The 19411-nt window shown below is 45.7% G+C and overlaps 1 protein-coding gene across 1 annotated transcript; it reads left to right on the top strand.

Annotated features, from left to right (window-relative positions):
• Nucleotides 1-255: 255 nt before the first annotated feature.
• LOC129835201 (myozenin-2-like) lies at nt 256-18553 on the top strand. The gene is made up of 6 exons (XM_055900690.1): nt 256-454; nt 2159-2248; nt 6811-6977; nt 9387-9519; nt 16764-16950; nt 17330-18553. Exons 2-6 carry the CDS (start codon nt 2167-2169, stop codon nt 17568-17570), a joined length of 810 nt encoding a protein of 269 aa, XP_055756665.1. The 5' UTR covers nt 256-454; nt 2159-2166; the 3' UTR covers nt 17571-18553.
• Nucleotides 18554-19411: the final 858 nt, after the last annotated feature.

The following is a 19411-nucleotide window of genomic DNA, read 5'->3' as shown; positions in this document are numbered from 1 at the left end:
GATTTACAACATTCCCACAGGTCCTTGCTTGTCAAACGGGGAGGGGGGAGATGGTATGGAATCAAAAAGGGGTTGGGGGAAGTAGTGGCTAAGACTGAGCTAGTCTGGTAGTGACCTCCATCTAAGCTACTGTACAGACACCGGTCCACGAGAGAGCGGGAAGTGAAGTGGTAGCCAAGGCCTGCTATATTTAGCCACCTCCCACGCTGGCCAAACCACATACCAATGACAACAGACACTGACACCCACCCAGTCACTCACCCATCCCAGCCAGCCACCGATCCCCATCCCCTCCCCCTCTTTCCCACCCACACCCGCAACATCTTCAGAGCTGGGGAGCGCAAGGACCCGTCTAGGCCGCACTACCCAGTCTGACCTCCTCGCCCCACGCCTTCCTAGCTTCCGTAAGGATACAGACATATCTTGAGACCCCCCTAAAGGGACCTACACACAGGTAAGGTTTCATAACCATGGGGCCACTTCTTAGGTGTTGTGCCTATATGTTTTGCTGTGTGATTGTACAGGGTGACATTGATGTTTCAAGTCAAGCTTGTTGGGGACACTCAATAGACCGTCGCGACAGAGCTGCCCTCCGCACTACTGTCAATCTAACAAGTTCTTTGCATCCCAATGTCTTGCTAATATGTAAGGTCCATTTGATCCCCCTAAGATTTAATAGAGCCTGGCATTATGTGAATGACCAACCTGGACTCAGGGGTAGACGTAACATAGTACATGTAAATCTGTCTCCCACCATTTAGTATATGTTACATATGTATTAATTAGTGGATGTCTATCATCCATTTCATATGATATGTTACGAATTACAATTGGTATGATATGTTCCCAATTGCAATTTGTACAATATGTTACTAATTTGCAATGCGTTTGATATGTTTCGAATTAGTTGTGGCTAACGTTAGCTAGGTGGTCAACTCTAACATTAGCTTGGTGGCTAACTTAGGGTTAAGGTTAGGAGTTAGGTTGAAGGGTTAGCTAACCTGCTAAGTACTGTAGCTGCAAAGTAGCTAAAAAGTAGTAAGTAAGTTGTAAAGTTGCTAATTAAAGTTGTCCGTAATGAGATTTGAAAACTCAACCTTTGCGTTGCTAGACATTGAGTCTATGAGACCAGGCTGGAATGACTTACTCTATGTTTATTAATTTAATTATGCATGACAACGTGGAGCAATTTCACATTATTTGTTAATTCTCCATACATCTTTTGTTGGTGCTATTCCCTTAACATTTTTACATTTACAACAGAGTATGAATGAACATTGAGAAGTTCTTTGGAGGTGGATTTACTTCTTGGAGTTGACACTAAAGCTATGAATGAACATGTGAGCATGCTTTAATCAACTGGTCAGATAGCTATGATTGGCTCTAAGGCCAAATTAGTGGACAAGATCAGTTTTGAGTTGTTTTACTTTACTTATGAGTACCTATTCATAAAATACTGTACATACAAGTATATATATTCATTCAGATTTGAATGAAAACAAGATGGTGCATACAGTGTTTCCCAACTCTGGTGCTCGATTACCCCCAACAGCACAAATTTCTGTTGTAGCCCCAGACAGAAAATGACTGATTCAACTTGTCAAGGGGTTGATAATTAGCTGACAAGTTGAATCAGGTTTGCTTCTCTGGGGCCACAACAAAAATATGTACTGTTTGGGGTACTCGAGGACCAGAATTGGGAAATTGCAGTAGGCTATAGCTTGACTTGGCCAACATTTGTATTTTGCTGTGGACTGTTGCTTGCCCCATCTTCTCAACTGTCACATCTGTTTGTTGTGTCCTGTCCTGTACCCCTGTCCATTTTCGACCAACATGGGTAATTCCAATTATATCGATTCTTGTTCTACCGTGGTTCGCTCCTGCCATGTCTGATGAGTATGTGCTCAGCGTTTAATGGCCCAAGGTTATTTAAAGTGATGCCAAGGTTATTTAAAGGGATGTGCTAACTTTGCCCTTTTAGCGCCTCCAATAAATGCAACCGGCTCCGGCGCGTGTTTGTGTGTTGCAGGGGGAGTGTAATGTTAGCGATCAATAGCATGCTGCACAGTGTTGCCTCCTTTGGAGTGATGTTAAGCTAGCTGTCATTGAACAAGGTGTGCCGTAACATTCTGTCCCTTGTGATATTGTGTTTCCCCAGCGGCAGCAATGTCACAGTTCTCTACCATGACAACCAATGAGAGGAAGCTGCAAGCAGCAGCCATCTGTAGGGAGATACAGGGTCCTGAAGGTACTCTCTCACTCTCTGAATAAATGTAACTGCAGTCATAGTGTACATACTGCACAGACATTAATACACTCACGTGAGTGCCTGTGAACAAACACAAACGCGTATGTACACACACACACACCAAAGGAGGCTGGTGGGAGGCGCTATAGAAGGAAAGGCTCATTGTAATGGCTGGAATAGAATGAATAGAACGGTCTCAATCATATGGAAACCACATGTTTGTTGCCATTCCATTAATTCCATTGCTCCCAACACCAGCCTCCTCTGACACACACACTGAACACTCTCGCTTTGTAGCGGTGTATCATCTAGTTCGCCACCATCTAAGGCCCTGTATATAAATAAGAATTTTATTTGCTCAAAGTAACTAATCTCTTTGTCGTTGTCCTTTGAACAAGCTATTTCTGGGCGTGGACAACTGCATGGCTTGCCGCGGTAGGGAGGGAGGGATGGGGGGGGGGGGGGGGGGCTGAGGGTCACTGACAGCTGAAGCATATTCTGGCAGGCTAGATTGCTTTGGCTGATTTGATAGGCCTATGACACCTCCATGATCAGCATGCATTAGGTATTAATCGCAAACCAGGGGGCCAACATGAGAGGCTGGCTGACATGAGAAAATGATTCATCATTACTCATATTGACAGTATACACTATATCTGTAACGGCGTTCCTCTCTCTCTTCATAAGAAGAGGAGGTGTAGTGATCAAGCCAAGGCGCAGCGGGTTGTGAATACATGTTGAGTTTTATTTAATAATTCAAAACGAAAACAAACTATACTTGAATAAACTAACAAAATAACAAAACGAAAATAGACAGACTAGTACGACGAACTGACATAACACACGCAGAACGAACGAACAAGTACTTACTACAAAAAACGCACGAACAAACCGAAACAATCCCGTATGGTGTAACATCGACACAGACACAGGAGACAATCACCCACAAACAAACAGTGAGAACACCCTACCTAAATATGACTCTTAATTAGAGGAGAACGCAAAACACCTGCCTCTAATTAAGAGCCATACCAGGCAACCAAAACCAACATAGAAACAGATAACATAGACTGCCCACCCAAAACACATGCCCTGACCTAAACACATACAAAAACAACATAAAACAGGTCAGGACCGTTACAGAACCCCCCCCCCTCAAGGTGCGAACTCCGGGCGCACCAGCACAAAGTCCAGGGGAGGGTCTGGGTGGGCAGTTGACCACGGTGGTGGCTCCGGCTCTGGACGCTGTCCCCACACCACCATAGTCACTCCCCGTTTCTGTCTTCCCCTCCCAATGACCACCCTAAAACTCACATCCCCTAAATAAACGGCCAGCACCGAGACAAGGGGCAGCACCGGGACAAGGGGCAGCACCGGGACAAGGGGCAGCACCGGGACAAGGGGCAGCACCGGGACAAGGGGCAGCACCGGGACAAGGGGCAGCACCGGGACAAAGACCAGCACCGGGACAAGGGGCAGCACCGGGACAAGGGGCAGCACCGGGACAAGGGGCAGCACCGGGACAAGGGGCAGCACCGGGACAAGGGGCAGGTCCCGGCTGATATACTCTGGCAGATCCCGGCTGTGGGACTCTGGCAGGTCTATGCAGGCTGACGGCTCTCGACGCTCATGGCAGGCTGACGGCTCTCGACGCTCATGGCAGGCTGACGGCTCTCGACGCTCATGGCAGGCTGACGGCTCTCGACGCTCATGGCAGGCTGACGGCTCTCGACGCTCATGGCAGGCTGACGGCTCTCGACGCTCATGGCAGGCTGACGGCTCTCGACGCTCATGGCAGGCTGACGGCTCTCGACGCTCATGGCAGGCTGACGGCTCTCGACGCTCATGGCTCGCTGGCGGCTCTGGCAGATCCTGTCTGGTTGGCGGCTCTGGCAGATCCTGTCTGGTTGGCGGCTCTGGCAGATCCTGTCTGGTTGGCGGCTCTGGCAGATCCTGTCTGGTTGGCGGCTCTGGCAGATCCTGTCTGGCGGGCGGCTCTGGCGGCTCCTGTCTGGCGGACGGCTCTGTAGGCTCATGGCAGACGGGCGGCTTTGCAGGCTCATGGCAGACGGGCGGCTTTGCAGGCTCATGGCAGACGGATGGCTCAGATGGCGCTGGGGAGACGGATGGCTCAGATGGCGCTGGGGAGACGGATGGCTCAGATGGCGCTGGGGAGACGGATGGCTCAGATGGCGCTGGGGAGACGGATGGCTCAGATGGCGCTGGGGAGACGGATGGCTCTGGCCGGATACGGCGCACTGTAGACCTGGTGCGTGGTGCCGGAACTGGAGGCACCGGGCTAAGGATAAGCACCTTCCTACTAGAGCGGGGAGCAGGGACAGGGCACACTGTATTCTCAAAGCCCACTCTATACCTGATGCGAGGTACCGGCACTGGTGACACCGGGCTGAGGACAAGCACATCAGGATTAGTAGGGGGAGAAGATACAGTGTGTTCAGGGCTCTGGAGACGCACAGGAGGCTTTGTGCGTGGTGCCGGAACTGGAGGCACCGAACTGGATACACGCACTACAGAGAGAATGCGTGGAGGAGGAACTGGGCTCAGGAGACGCACTGGTAGCCTAGTGCGTAGTGTAGGCACTGTAGGTACTAGGCTGGGGCGGGGAGGTGGCGCCGGAAATACCGGACCGTGGAGGCGTACTGGCACTCTTGAGCATTGAGCCTGCCCAACCTTACCTGGTTGAATGCTCCCGGTCGCCCGACCAGTGCGGGGAGGTGGAATAACCCGCACCGGCCTATGTAGGCGAACCGGGGAAACCATGCGTAAGGCCGGTGCCATGTATGCCGGCCCGAGGAGACGCACTGGAGACCAGACGCGCTGAGCCGGCCTCATGACACCTGGCTCAATACCCAATCTAGCCCTACCAGTGCGGGGAGGTGGAATAACCCGCACTGGGCTATGCACTCGTACAGGAGACACCGTGCGCTCTACTGCGTAACACGGCGCCTGCCCGTACTCCCGCTCTCCACGGTAAGCCTGGGAAGTGGGCGCAGGTCTCCTACCTGCCCTTGGCCCACTACCTCTTAGCCCCCCCCCCAAGAAATTTTTGGGAATTACTTACGGGCTTTTTGGGCTTCCGTGCCAGACGCGTTCCCTCATAGCTCCGGTTCCTCTCTCCGGTAGCCTCTGCTCTCCTCAGTGCCTCCAGCTGTTCCCATGGGAGGCGATCCCTACCAGCCAGGATCTCCTCCCATGTGTAGCAACCCTTTCCGTCCAATATATCGTCCCATGTCCATTGCTCCTTCTTTTCCTGTCCCTTACTCCATTTACTCCGCTGCTTGGCTCTAGACTGGTGGGTGATTCTGTAACGGCGTTCCTCTCTCTCTTCATAAGAAGAGGAGGTGTAGTGATCAAGCCAAGGCGCAGCGGGTTGTGAGTTGAGTTTTATTTAATAATTCAAAACGAAAACAAACTATACTTGAATAAACTAACAAAATAACAAAACGAAAATAGACAGACTAGTACGACGAACTGACATAACACACGCAGAACGAACGAACAAGTACTTACTACAAAAAACGCACGAACAAACCGAAACAATCCCGTATGGTGTAACATCGACACAGACACAGGAGACAATCACCCACAAACAAACAGTGAGAAAACCCTACCTAAATATGACTCTTAATTAGAGGAGAACGCAAAACACCTGCCTCTAATTAAGAGCCATACCAGGCAACCAAAACCAACATAGAAACAGATAACATAGACTGCCCACCCAAAACACATGCCCTGACCTAAACACATACAAAAACAACATAAAACAGGTCAGGACCGTTACAATATCAAAGTATATCAAACATTAGGAACACCTAAATTTGTCGGGTTATAGACACTACAAGGTGTTCGAAAGTGTTCCACTGGGATGCTGGCCCATGTTGACTCCAATACTTCCCACAGTTGTGTCAAGTTGGCTGGATGTCCTTTGGGTGGTGGACCATAGTTGATACACACAGGTAAACTGTTGAGTGTTAAAAACCCAGCAGCATTGCAGTTCTTGACACAAACCGGTGTGCCTGGTACCTACTGTACTACCATATCCCGTTCAAAAGCACTTCAATCTTTTGTCTTGCCCATTCACCCTCTGAATGGCACACATACACAGTCCATGTCTCAATTGTCTCAATACTTAAAAATCATTTTTTAACCTGTCTCCTCCCCTTCATATACACTGATAGAAGTGGATTTAACAAGGGTCATCAATAAGGGATCATAGCTTGCTCAATGTAATGTTTTGTATACTCAGTGTATACTAAGTTAGTGAGATGGGTATTGGGAATGTGTAAAATGTGTTTTACATTGAAAGCAAAATGTGCATATTGTCAGTATAATGAGAAACTACTTTGACAGAATTTGCATAATAGGGTCATTTAAAAGTAATGGAGTATGGGACATTAGCTCAGCCAAACACAGATAAACCGACAACTACACATAATAAGGGCATATACAGGTGAGGTGCAGTATGACACAATACACACACACCAGAACCCCCCCCCCCCCCCCACACACACACTTTCTCAGAGCTGTTGTGTCTCTTCCAGATGCAGAGATGGACCTGGGGAAGAAGATGAGTGTCCCTAAGGATGTGATGCTGGAGGAGCTGTCTCTGGCCTCCAACAGGGGTTCCCTCCTCTTCGAAAAGCGCAAGAGGCGCTCCGAGAAATACACCTTCGAGAACATCCAGAATGTAACCAACACACAGATCAATGTAAGCAACACAAACCACTTGCATGTGCATCCTTGAATGTGAACACTAACTACTAACTACAAGGACAATCAAAACACTGGAACAAAGTTGCTGTTTCAACAAGAACATTTAAGGGAAACTGAGCGATGAGGGTGATGACTGTTACCAGTTGTTTTGGTACTTTATGTGATTGTAATGAGAGACGCAAATAAGGCTCAGAGTTTCCATTAAACGGTTCAATCAGACCATTATCAATAAGCATTTTCTACATTATCAGTAACTTATCAGCTGTTGAACTGTAGGAGACTGTTCTGCACGGCTAGTACATCTAGTGATTTATTCTCCCCAATCCTATAGCAGGCTATGGTCCTAAAAAAAAGAAATTGAGGAACACAATATCTAATTTTCTAATAAAATACATAGGCACTTGAAATGCATTGCAGACTGCAGCCCTACTGCTGCTCAAGACTTGGACCCGTTCCAGAAACAACCCCTTGACCCTACCTCCTAGGCACGTGTATAGAGTACAGTAGATCTATAGTAGCTCTGCCCTTTGATAGGCTAGGTGGATTTGGTATCGTATATTGCTACATGAAGATTTATAATGAGGTCATAGAGGATATGGGGGCAGGACATATGGGTTGTTTTTGGACAAGGCCTTGGACTTGCATAATAGGTGTGATATTCTTACAACGGGCATACGTCAAAGTCCTGTTTACATGCTTTGTGGGCAGTGTACAAAGTCATCGTCTTCGCAGCAATATAGGCTACATAGGCCCTATAGTCGATTTTAGGCCCTAGTAAGCTACTAGACTACTTAGGCCACATAGGGACATTTCCCATATAGCTTTTAAAACAGAAAGTCCAAATGCCAAGGGTCTAATAATCTGTTACTTTGCATTTAGTAATTGTTATATCTAGCTTAGCTGGAGAAGAACGCACATCTGCACGGTTTCACATTGTACATCACTCTGATGTTTTATGACATGTGCCACTCATTCTGACAACCCATTCATACGTAAAGCAGCGCACTGTTGTAAACCATAACGTACAGTACGACGTACCATACACAACAGTAATGTCATGCAGTACACTTCCTCTGATAGTTGCTTGAGCCTTTGGAATGTACACACACAGTCATACCTGTTCAACTCTGAGTGTTGTTTTGGGCCCGGTACCGGGCCTCCGGAGCTTAAGAAAGTGACATATCATTTGAAAGCTAAAGCACTTGTCTTTTTGAAAATTGAGCTCAAATCTTACTGCTGGTGATGTCATAAGAATGCCCCCATGAGCTATGGTCATATTCATAGGGTATGTAGTTTAGGTCAAGTCACCAAAAGTTCAAAAATGTTGTATGTGTGGAAAGGGTAGACCCTGGTAGTCATCGTAATGCAATGCATTTATTTGTTGATCCACATTTAATATGACATTGCCTCAAATGCATCTGTTGATCCATCTCATTTGTTTCCAATGAGAAATATGAATGGGAAAATAAGTTTGAGGGTTTCCTCGCCTGTCTGTCTGTTATTTACAACAACAAAAAAGAATAACTCAAAAGTCCCGATCACTAGGGTGATTGGATGTCAGGCTTGAGGTGAGGTATTACCCAAACCAGATCAAACCAGATGCATCTGGTTTCAACTGTTTAAAAAAAAAATGGGTGTGTTCCTATGGGAATTTGCAAATGTGTAGAGCATACCATCAGGTAAAATATATGACAATGTTTTTCTGAATGGTAATTGGAAACATATTTTACTTCAAATCTAGACTTTAAATTCTCTTATTCTCCAACATGGGGACAATTTGGAACCAAAACCCCCCCAAAATATTTATTTTATTTAGCTTTTCTTTGCCTGCTGTTTCTCTGGCTCTGTAATAGTCACATTGTTGCTGTACACCTGTAATAGAATGCCACGGTTATTAAGTTTCTATCAGTACTAAGCATGTGTTTGTAGGACATTTTAATTTTTAAAATAGCTTTTAAATGTATCTAATGAAAGTCGCTAAGAAAATGCCACCAGAGGGCGTCATAGTATGACAGGTTGTTTGGAATATATTTGCAATATATTTGAATATGATGAAATTCTTTTAAAAAGAATATCTCCCCCCAGTTTGTTTACCATTGGGGGCAAAGGGGAACTGCTATTTCAAGTTGTCGACATTTCCTGAGGAAGTCCTGGCGTAAATCATTCCAAATATCACTGGGAAGATGAAAGTTACCCACTGTGGACCACATCACAGGATATTCAAGCATGAGAAAACAATGCTCTTTATATTACTGGCTCTGCATAAGACACTCACTGACCTCTCAATGTCTCTCCCCCTCTCCTCTTTCTGTCCCTCTCGCTCTCCCTCACTCTTTCTCTCCATCTCTTTGACCCCATGCTCTAAACCGTATTTCTCCCTCTCCTTCCCTCCCTCTCCCCTTAGAATGGTGTAACTCTTCAAACGGAGAGTCAGGAAACCAAAGAAAACAGCTTAAGTGTGGAGCAGCAGTTGTCTAAAACGCCCCAGAACATGCCTGACCTGAGCACAGCCCCTAACCCAGACAACATCGCACCAGGTGGGTGCTGCAACTGTGAAATAACCTCTGCTCGAAACTCATGACCCTTATGACTCAGTAGCCTGGAGGTCAGTGGAGTCATTAGCATGACTTATAACCGGGTGAGCCAGTGACGTTGGAGTCAGCCTTGATCAGTTGAAAATGTGTGTTGTATCACCTGAATCGCACACAGAATAAAAAGCCTTGGTCCAAATTAAAAGTAGCGCAGCCTGGCCTGGCCTGATAGCAAGCCTAATTTAGACTGAGACTTATATCCAGTCAAGGAACTAACCCTAGCCCCTTACTGCCTAGACAGGATTTTACTTGTATTAAGTAATACAGTCATAGCTCAACCTTGCCCTCTGATAGGCTAGGTAGGACTTTGTTACTAGGAGTGCGTTCTCCATTATTCACTCATGGTGCTGTATATGTATGGTCCAGCTGGATATAACAAACAATGAAATGCTTTGCTAAGGCTTCATAGGGGAAAGCATTTTATCCTTGTGTGGAATCTTCTGGCTTAAGGGCATGAGCCATCTTTCTTCTTCTCCTCCTCCTCCTTGTTCTCCCTCTCCCTCTTTTTCTCTTTCAATGGATCTCCCCTAACTTTCTGTATCTATCCCTCATTCTCCCTCTCTCTTTCCCCCCTTCCCCTCCCTCTCTTTTTACTGGCGACCATGGGCATAGTTTGATAACAGTCCAGATTCCCCACAGGAAATGTATAGAGTATTTCCTGTGTCCACTGCTCGCTGTCCCCTGATACCATCAGGGAGAGACTGGCTCTCAGATCATGCTCGCACTCCCGATCCAGCACCGTCAACATAATATGGACACCAGTTTAGCCGATGAGCACATGGAGACAGTACGTGTTGCTATTTCGGGAACTTACGACTACGCCACCACCTTGAGGGGGAGTCGGAGGAAAAGTCAGTGGATACAGCATGGAACATTTTGGATGGACCTTGTGTGCAATTGACCAATAACGTTGAAAAAAATGGGAAATCATAACAGTCACAAACCACAGTTGGGTCACCTGCTACTGTCCTCCATTCCACTGGCATATTGTTACAGTGCCTTCGGAAATTATTCAGACCCCTTGACTTTTTTCACATTTTGTTATGTTACAGCCTTATTTTAAAATGTATTCAATATTTTTTTTTGTGCTAATTTATAAAAATAAAAAACTGAAATATAATATTTACATAAGTATTCAGATCCTTTACTCAGAACTTTGTTGAAGCACCTTTGGCAGTGATTACAGCATTGCGTCTTCTTGGGTATGACGTTACAAGCTTGGCACACCTGTATTGGGGAGCTTCACCCATTCTTCTCTGCAGATGCTCTCAAGCTCTCTCTGGTTGGATGGGGAGCGTTGCTGCACAGCGATTTCCAGATCTCTCCAGAGATGTTCGATCAGGTTCAAGTCCGGGCTCTGGCTGGGCAACTTAAGGACATTCGGAGACTTGTCTCGATGCCACTCCTGCGTTGTCTTGATTGTGTGCTTAGGGTTGTTGTACACGTTGGAAAGTGAACCTTTTCCCCAGTCTGAGGTCCTGAGCACTCTGGAGCAGGTTTTCATCAAGGATCTCTCTGTACTTTTCTCCTTTCATCTTTGCCTCGATCCTGACTAGTCTACCAGTCCCTGCCGCTGAAAAACATCCCCACAGCATGATGCTTCCACCACCATGCTTCACTATAGGCATGGCTTCCTCTCGACGCGACGCTTGGCATTCATGCCAAAGAGTTCTTTAGGTGCCCTTAGGAAAAATGCAAGTGGGCTGTCATGCTTTTGACTGAGGAGTGGCTTCTGTCTGGCCACTCTACCATAAAAGCCTAATTGGTGGAGTGCTGCAGAGATGGTTGTCCTTCTAGAACAGGAGTGGGCAATTCCAGTCCTCGAGGGCCTGATTGGTGTCACAGTTTTTCCCCAGCCCCAGCTAACACCCCTGACTCCAATAATCACCTCATCTTGATCTTCAGTTTAGAATGCAATTTGATTAATCAGCTGTGTTTTCTAGGGTGTGACACCAATCAGGCCCCCGAGGACTGGAGTTGCCCACCCCTGTTCTAGAAGGTTCTCCCATCTCCACAGAAGAACTCTGGAGCTCTGTCAGAGTGACCATCCGGTTCTTGGTCACTTCCCTGACCAAAGCCTTCTCCCCGGATTGCTCAGTTTGTCTGGGCGGCCAGCTCTTTGAAGAGTCTTGGTGGTTCCAAACTTCTTCCATTTAAGAATGATGTGGGCCACTGTGTTATTGGGGACCACCACCTTGAGGGGGAGTCGGAGGAAAAGTCAGTGGATACAGCATGGAACATTTTGGATGGACCTTGTGTGCAATTGACCAATAAAGTAAAACAAATAAAAAATGATTTGCTAAAATGGGAAATCATAACAGTCACAAACCACAGTTGGGTCACCTGCTACTGTCCTCCATTCCACTGGCATATTGTTACAGTGCTTTCGGAAATTATTCAGACCCCTTGACTTCTTCCACATTCTGTTACGTTACAGACTTATTCTAAAATTGATTAAATATACTTTTTTTTATCTGCAATCTACCCACAATACCCCATAATGTTGAAGCAAAAACAGTTTTTTAGAAAATGTTTAAAATCTATAAACAAATAAAACAAATACCTTATTTACATAAGTATTCAGATCTTTTGCTCTGAGACTTTAAATTTAGCTCAGGTGCTTCCTGTTTCCATTGATCATCCTTGAGATGTTTCTACAACTTGATTGGAGTCCGCCTGTGGTAAATTCCATTGATTGGACATGATTTGGAAAGGCACACACCTGTCTATATAAGGTTCCACAGTTGACAGCGCATGTCAGAGCAAAAACCAATCCATGAGGTCGAAGGAATTGTCCGTAAAGCTCCGAGACAGGATTGTGTCGAGGCACAGATCTGGGGAAGGGTACCATAAAAACATGTGCATCATTGAAGGTCCCCAATAACACAGTGGCCCACATCATTCTTAAATGGAAGAAGTTTGGAACCACCAAGACTCTTCAAAGAGCTGGCCGCCCAGACAAACTGAGCAATCCGGGGAGAAGGCTTTGGTCAGGGAAGTGACCAAGAACCGGATGGTCACTCTGACAGAGCTCCAGAGTTCTTCTGTGGAGATGGGAGAACCTTCTAGAACAGGGGTGGGCAACTCCAGTCCTCGGGGGCCTGATTGGTGTCACACCCTAGAAAACACAGCTGATTAATCAAATTGCATTCTAAACTGAAGATCAAGATGAGGTGATTATTGGAGTCAGGGGTGTTAGCTGGGGCTGGGGAAAAACTGTGACACCAATCAGGCCCTCGAGGACTGGAATTGCCCACTCCTGTTCTAGAAGGACAACCATCTCTGCAGCACTCCACCAATTAGGCTTTTATGGTAGAGTGGCCAGACAGAAGCCACTCCTCAGTCAAAAGCATGACAGCCCACTTGCATTTTTCCTAAGGGCACCTAAAGAACTCTTTGGCATGAATGCCAAGCGTCGCGTCGAGAGGAAGCCATGCCTATAGTGAAGCATGGTGGTGGAAGCATCATGCTGTGGGGATGTTTTTCAGCGGCAGGGACTGGTAGACTAGTCAGGATCGAGGCAAAGATGAAAGGAGAAAAGTACAGAGAGATCCTTGATGAAAACCTGCTCCAGAGTGCTCAGGACCTCAGACTGGGGAAAAGGTTCACTTTCCAACGTGTACAACAACCCTAAGCACACAATCAAGACAACGCAGGAGTGGCATCGAGACAAGTCTCCGAATGTCCTTAAGTTGCCCAGCCAGAGCCCGGACTTGAACCTGATCGAACATCTCTGGAGAGATCTGGAAATCGCTGTGCAGCAACGCTCCCCATCCAACCAGAGAGAGCTTGAGAGCATCTGCAGAGAAGAATGGGTGAAGCTCCCCAATACAGGTGTGCCAAGCTTGTAACGTCATACCCAAGAAGACGCAATGCTGTAATCACTGCCAAAGGTGCTTCAACAAAGTTCTGAGTAAAGGATCTGAATACTTATGTAAATATTATATTTCAGTTTTTTATTTTTATAAATTAGCACAAAAAAAAATATTGAATACATTTTAAAATAAGGCTGTAACATAACAAAATGTGAAAAAAGTCAAGGGGTCTGAATAATTTCCGAAGGCACTGTAACAATATGCCAGTGGAATGGAGGACAGTAGCAGGTGACCCAACTGTGGTTTGTGACTGTTATGATTTCCCATTTTTTTCAACGTTATTGGTCAATTGCACACAAGGTCCATCCAAAATGTTCCATGCTGTATCCACTGACTTTTCCTCCGACTCCCCCTCAAGGTGGTGGCGTAGTCGTAAGTTCCCGAAATAGCAACACGTACTGTCTCCATGTGCTCATCGGCTAAACTGGTGTCCATATTATGTTGACGGTGCTGGATCGGGAGTGCGAGCATGATCTGAGAGCCAGTCTCTCCCTGATGGTATCAGGGGACAGCGAGCAGTGGACACAGGAAATACTCTATACATTTCCTGTGGGGAATCTGGACTGTTATCAAACTATGCCCATGGTCGCCAGTAAAAAGAGAGGGAGGGGAAGGGGGGAAAGAGAGAGGGAGAATGAGGGATAGATACAGAAAGTTAGGGGGGATCCATTGAAAGAGAAAAAGAGGGAGAGGGAGAACAAGGAGGAGGAGGAGAAGAAGAAAGATGGCTCATGCCCTTAAGCCAGAAGATTCCACACAAGGATAAAATGCTTTCCCCTATGAAGCCTTAGCAAAGCATTTCATTGTTTGTTATATCCAGCTGGACCATACATATACAGCACCATGAGGGAATAATGGAGAACGCACTCCTAGTAACAAAGTCCTACCTAGCCTATCAGAGGGCAAGGTTGAGCTATGACTATATTACTTAATACAAGTAAAATCCTGTCTAGGCAGTAAGGGGCTAGGGTTAGTTTCTTGACTGGATATAAGTCTTAGCATATAAGATCCGAACTGTTTTCTTAAGATCAGAAGTGTTTTCTTTCTCATCTGGTTGTCTAATCACCAGTCTGGAACACCCCTTCCTCTCTCTGCCTCTCTACTTTCCAATGAATGTAAACTCTCCCAGCTCTTACTTCCACCTCTTACTGACACCTAATGCCCTCTCTCTTTCCATTTACTTTAAGCAGCATCCTCACCCACTGAGCACCGACCGACACTGGCCGTCCATGGATGTTGAAAAGTAGTTGAAATTTGGTGTCCAAAGACGGACCGGACCAAATTTGAACCTATCATAGAGTTTGGATAACACAGTACAGTGAGTGGAGCTCAATACAGTACTGAACTCTACTATGCTCTGCTGTATTGTACTACACGGTACTTCACTGTGTTCTGCTGTGTTGTACTACACGGTACTTCACTGTGTTCTGCTGTATTGTACTACACGGTACTTCACTGTGTTCTGCTGTGTTGTACTACACGGTACTTCACTGTGTTCTGCTGTGTTGTACTACACGGTACTTCACTGTGTTCTGCTGTGTTGTACTACACGGTACTTCACTGTGTTCTGCTGTGTTGTACTACACGGTACTTCACTGTGTTCTGCTGTGTTGTACTACACGGTACTTCACTGTGTTCTGCTGTGTTGTACTACACGGTACTTCACTGTGTTCTGCTGTGTTGTACTACACGGTACTTCACTGTGTTCTGCTGTGTTGTACTACACGGTACTTCACTGTGTTCTGCTGTGTTGTACTACACGGTACTTCACTGTGTTCTGCTGTGTTGTACTACACGGTACTTCACTGTGTTCTGCTGTGTTGTACTACACGGTACTTCACTGTGTTCTGCTGTGTTGTACTACACGGTACTTCACTGTGTTCTGCTGTGTTGTACTACACGGTACTTCACTGTGTTCTGCTGTATTGTACTACACGGTACTTCACTGTGTTCTGCTGTGTTGTACTACACGGTACTTCACTGTGTTCTGCTGTGTTGTACTACACGGTACTTCACTGTGTTCTGCTGTGTTGCGCTGTGATGTCAAAAATTGTGAAACATGAGGAGAATGATATTCATATCCATAATTATGCATGTCTGTGCAGTACAGATCAGGGACCCATGATGTAATTCCGTTACCGGGTGTAAATCCACTTCACTTACTGTAGTTCAATAACCAAAACTGTAGTTCACTTACTGTAGTTCAAAGTCAAGGTGCCATGTCATAACGGACACCCCATTCTTTTTGCAGATATTTTTTATACCTTAATTCGGGAACAGATACTTAAGCTTTTTTTGGTTGCATAAAAACATGAGGGAGATTTTACCGTAATTCCATTACCAAAGTTTGCATCTGTACAGTTCTTCCACTACATTCGTTTTTGTACATTTTTCAGTGGACATTTTTAAAAGTAGTCCTTGTGCATGGAGTTGTATGGTTTGTTAAACTTTTAAATCAATGGTTTCTGTTTGGCATATATTTTAAAGTAAAAAAATAAATAAATGACCTTAGTCAAAGCGTAATTCTGTTACTAACCAAGCTTTGGGGCAACCATGTCACTTATACACAAATCATCCTCTTATCTCCTCCAACCCCCAGTGTTTCCTGAAGTGCGGCAGTCACAGTACATTTCCTACAACACATTGGAGCAACTAAATGCGCAACCATGCACGTGAGCACTCTATGTGACCGGTGTAAATCTCTTGTGGTGTGCGTTTTGTGAAAAACAGCAGAACTCCCCTGAGGGGCCAATGTTTGGTCTTTCCCATTTCCTTCTCGAGCAACCATCAATTCAGGAAGAGGGATTGTTTGTTATAAGAGGGTTGGACGTGACAGCGCAACACCCCACGTTATGTAACACCTGCTTGCAAGCTGCCCTTGGCGAAGAACACTCGTTTTGAAGGATAGTTCTTTGGATAGGCCTTCCCTGTCACCCTTACACCACACAGTAAGAAGTCCTTCTTGTTGGTTCACTGTTAAACTTGACCATATTTTCTTCTGGAGGCAACACGGGGAGGACCCATGCGGTGCTTCATGGGGTTTATATTGAGCTTTGTGTTAGGAAAAATCAGGTTGGTAGTATAATATATATGGCCTGATGGATGCCTCAAAGGTCATTGTGAATAATTTCTAATAGTCTATTACATCATTTTGCTGTTATGCAGTTTCTCACTAATTCTCTCTCTCCGTCTTTCTCTCCCTCCCCACCTCTTTTTCACTCACTCTACTTCTTGAACCACAAGCTGTACCAAAGAAAGGTTATGTGGAATCCCAGGGCCCTTTCACCAGATTCTCTCTCCCTCTCTTTCGCCCAGGTTATGGTGGCCCTCTGAAAGAAATGGAACCAGAGAAGTTCAACAGAACATGCCTCCCGAAGTCCTACCACTCCCCCTGGGACCAGGCCATCTACCACCACGACCCCTCCCTGGCCGATAGCCTCGTCACCTGCCTGCAAGAGCCCGAGGCCAAGCCAGAAGGACCAGGGTACAAGAGCTTCAACAGGTATAGCTGATGATGGACCCAGACCACACCTTGGTTGAAATAGTACTTGCGCAGCGTGTAACACTTCTGACTTCGGAAAACATATGTCAACGTGATTTTGTAATGAGCATAACATACTCAATGTCTTCTATGTCGAAATGTACTAAAATGTCAACTTGATTTTACACATTTGTAGTAGATGAAGAGAGTCCACTGACATGCTTTCCTTTATCTGGGTCACAACATAGTCAACAGACATACCATGCATGATCATTTCAACAGAACGTCCTCCAGACAGTGGCTCATACCTTTGATGGGATGAGCAAATCTGTCACTTCCCTCTGCATTGTTAGTGGTGCAAGGTTAACATTAACATTGTCAATCCTCTATCTATCTCCAGGGTGGCTACTCCGTTCAGAGGCTTCGGAGGCAAGTCCACCAGACCGGCCCCAATTTTCAAGGCCCCCGAGGTGGAACACAACCCCATGCCGGAGCTGTACCCCGAGCTCCAGGCGGAGCCGGCAGTGCAGAGGCCCACATTCAACAGGGTGGCCTGTGGCTGGGCGGGGACCAGCGCCCCACTTATCCTTCCCACAGTGCCGCTGGTTCCCATGATTATCCCGGAGTCCGATGACCTTTGAAACTCTGGCTGTTGCTGTGTCTCCCGAGACGCTTCCTGGTTTGCTACCCACAAGTCCTTTTTGGTGGGTTAGGGTCAGAATAGGGTGAGAGTGAGGGAAGGAGGTATTTTGGTTTTCCGCTTAGGGCAAGTTAGCTACTTCTTTGTGGCGAAAACACACGTTTCTCTGATTAACTGGTTGGCCCATGCCCAAGGTATTCTGCCCATCTTCAAACTGCACTTAAAATAAGTCAACCATACTTGCCAGAGCTACTAAATACAGTAGAGGAGCATTTATGGATGTGTATGAGTGAAATTGTATTTGCCTGATGACATTTGATTATTGGTATTAGTTGTTTTTTGAGGTAAATACAATTATGTAAAGCATAATGCTGTTATTTCAGTTTTCCTTTAATGATTTTATGCTTGCATTGCTGCTTTTCCTGCTGAATTTGTCCCTTTCCTTGTGATTGAGTGACACAAATTGCTTTAACATATTCACAGAGAAACGCTTGAATAAGTGTCTGCACTTGATCTACAGTGAAGGATCCATTGCCTCATGACATTGCACCTGTGTTCTCTTCTATGTAGTCTTCCATCACCACTCACATCCTATGTCAGTCTAAGTTACAGTGCTATAACACACCTCAAGGTTACACTGCCCGAGCTGATAAATCAAATATGCTTCCCCGAGGCGAGCGAGATGGCGCCCCTCACCTTTTGGTGACAATGCGGCCACTCGCATCACATCAGCCAGTCTCCTACCCACTCCTCTCTGTCGCTACATCTTTCAGCTGTCCCACTCAAAATAATATAGGGTATTCATGAACAGGATGTGACCATTGTTGGGAGTACTCAGATTACTTTTTTTGTGGTAACGGGAAACTTAACGGGTTCGTTTTTCAATTTAGGTTATCAGTTACTTAATTACTTCTTCAAATAAGCAAGTAATTATTTTTACAACATTAATTCCCTTTTTCTTTGTTGGCGCAAATAAAAAATAAAAATCCCTCACTGTACGTTCGCCCTTTTCCTGTTTCTGCACAAACAAGTATTATTCTATTTACAGTTTTTGACAATTGCTTACACGATTTCTGAAACGAGGGCTCCTTTTCTCTAGACTCTACACACAAAACTCCAAAACACACACACAACATGCAAAACGTCACACATCTCTTGCGAAACCGAACACATAATTCAAAACTATTTTTAACTCTTTTCAAAATTGTGTTTTTGCATCAAAACTCTACACACAAACCCTCACATGATTAGCTCTTATACACGCGAACTACACACGGATGTGACAAATGGAAAACACTACTATCTTGTGTCCTTTGCATGTTCAGTGTGCAGTGGAGTCTACGGCAGTTTGTCATAACACTCACACGTACATGTATATGCACAAATATATACAGTATGTATGCATATTCAATATATATTTACACTATAAACAGAAATGCAAGGGGGGGAAATAAAATGCAGTAGAAGATAAACAAATAGGCTTGTTACTATAAAGAAAAAAACTATTAGGGTGCATCCGGTCTCCTATTTGGGTCTGGCCACAGCACCTCATCAACATCACAAGCAATGTTTTCTCTGGCTAAACAGTGGGGTAAGTAGCGTCTGGAGTGACGTCTCCAGCCCTGGCATGCCCACTCGTCTATGTCAACACAGGCCTCCTCTATCGCCTGGAGAAGGAGTATGCGTTGGTGGGGTTGGCAATCGTATACCTTCCAACGCCATGCCCGAAAATAACTCATCTATTGGGTTTAGAAATGGAGAATATGTTGGCAGGTTGAGCATCAAAACTTGCGGATGGTCAATGAACCAATGGTGGAACAGAGCAGCCAGGTGGAAACTTAC

Source organism: Salvelinus fontinalis, chromosome 36 (genome assembly GCF_029448725.1).
Source record: "Salvelinus fontinalis isolate EN_2023a chromosome 36, ASM2944872v1, whole genome shotgun sequence".
NCBI classification, from domain to species: Eukaryota; Metazoa; Chordata; class Actinopteri; order Salmoniformes; family Salmonidae; genus Salvelinus; species Salvelinus fontinalis.
The sequence above is the reverse complement of the archived record's forward strand: the minus strand, read 5'-3'. Positions and strand labels throughout refer to the sequence as shown.

Excerpts from the sequence above, each read along its gene's own strand:
- LOC129835201 (XM_055900690.1), top strand. The coding sequence starts at position 2,167 with ATGTCACAGTTCTCTACCATGACAACCAATGAGAGGAAGCTGCAAGCA. Across the intron at positions 6,978-9,386 it reads TAACCAACACACAGATCAAT|AATGGTGTAACTCTTCAAAC; the intron begins GTAAGCAACACA and ends CTCTCCCCTTAG. Across the intron at positions 9,520-16,763 it reads CCCAGACAACATCGCACCAG|GTTATGGTGGCCCTCTGAAA; the intron begins GTGGGTGCTGCA and ends TCTTTCGCCCAG.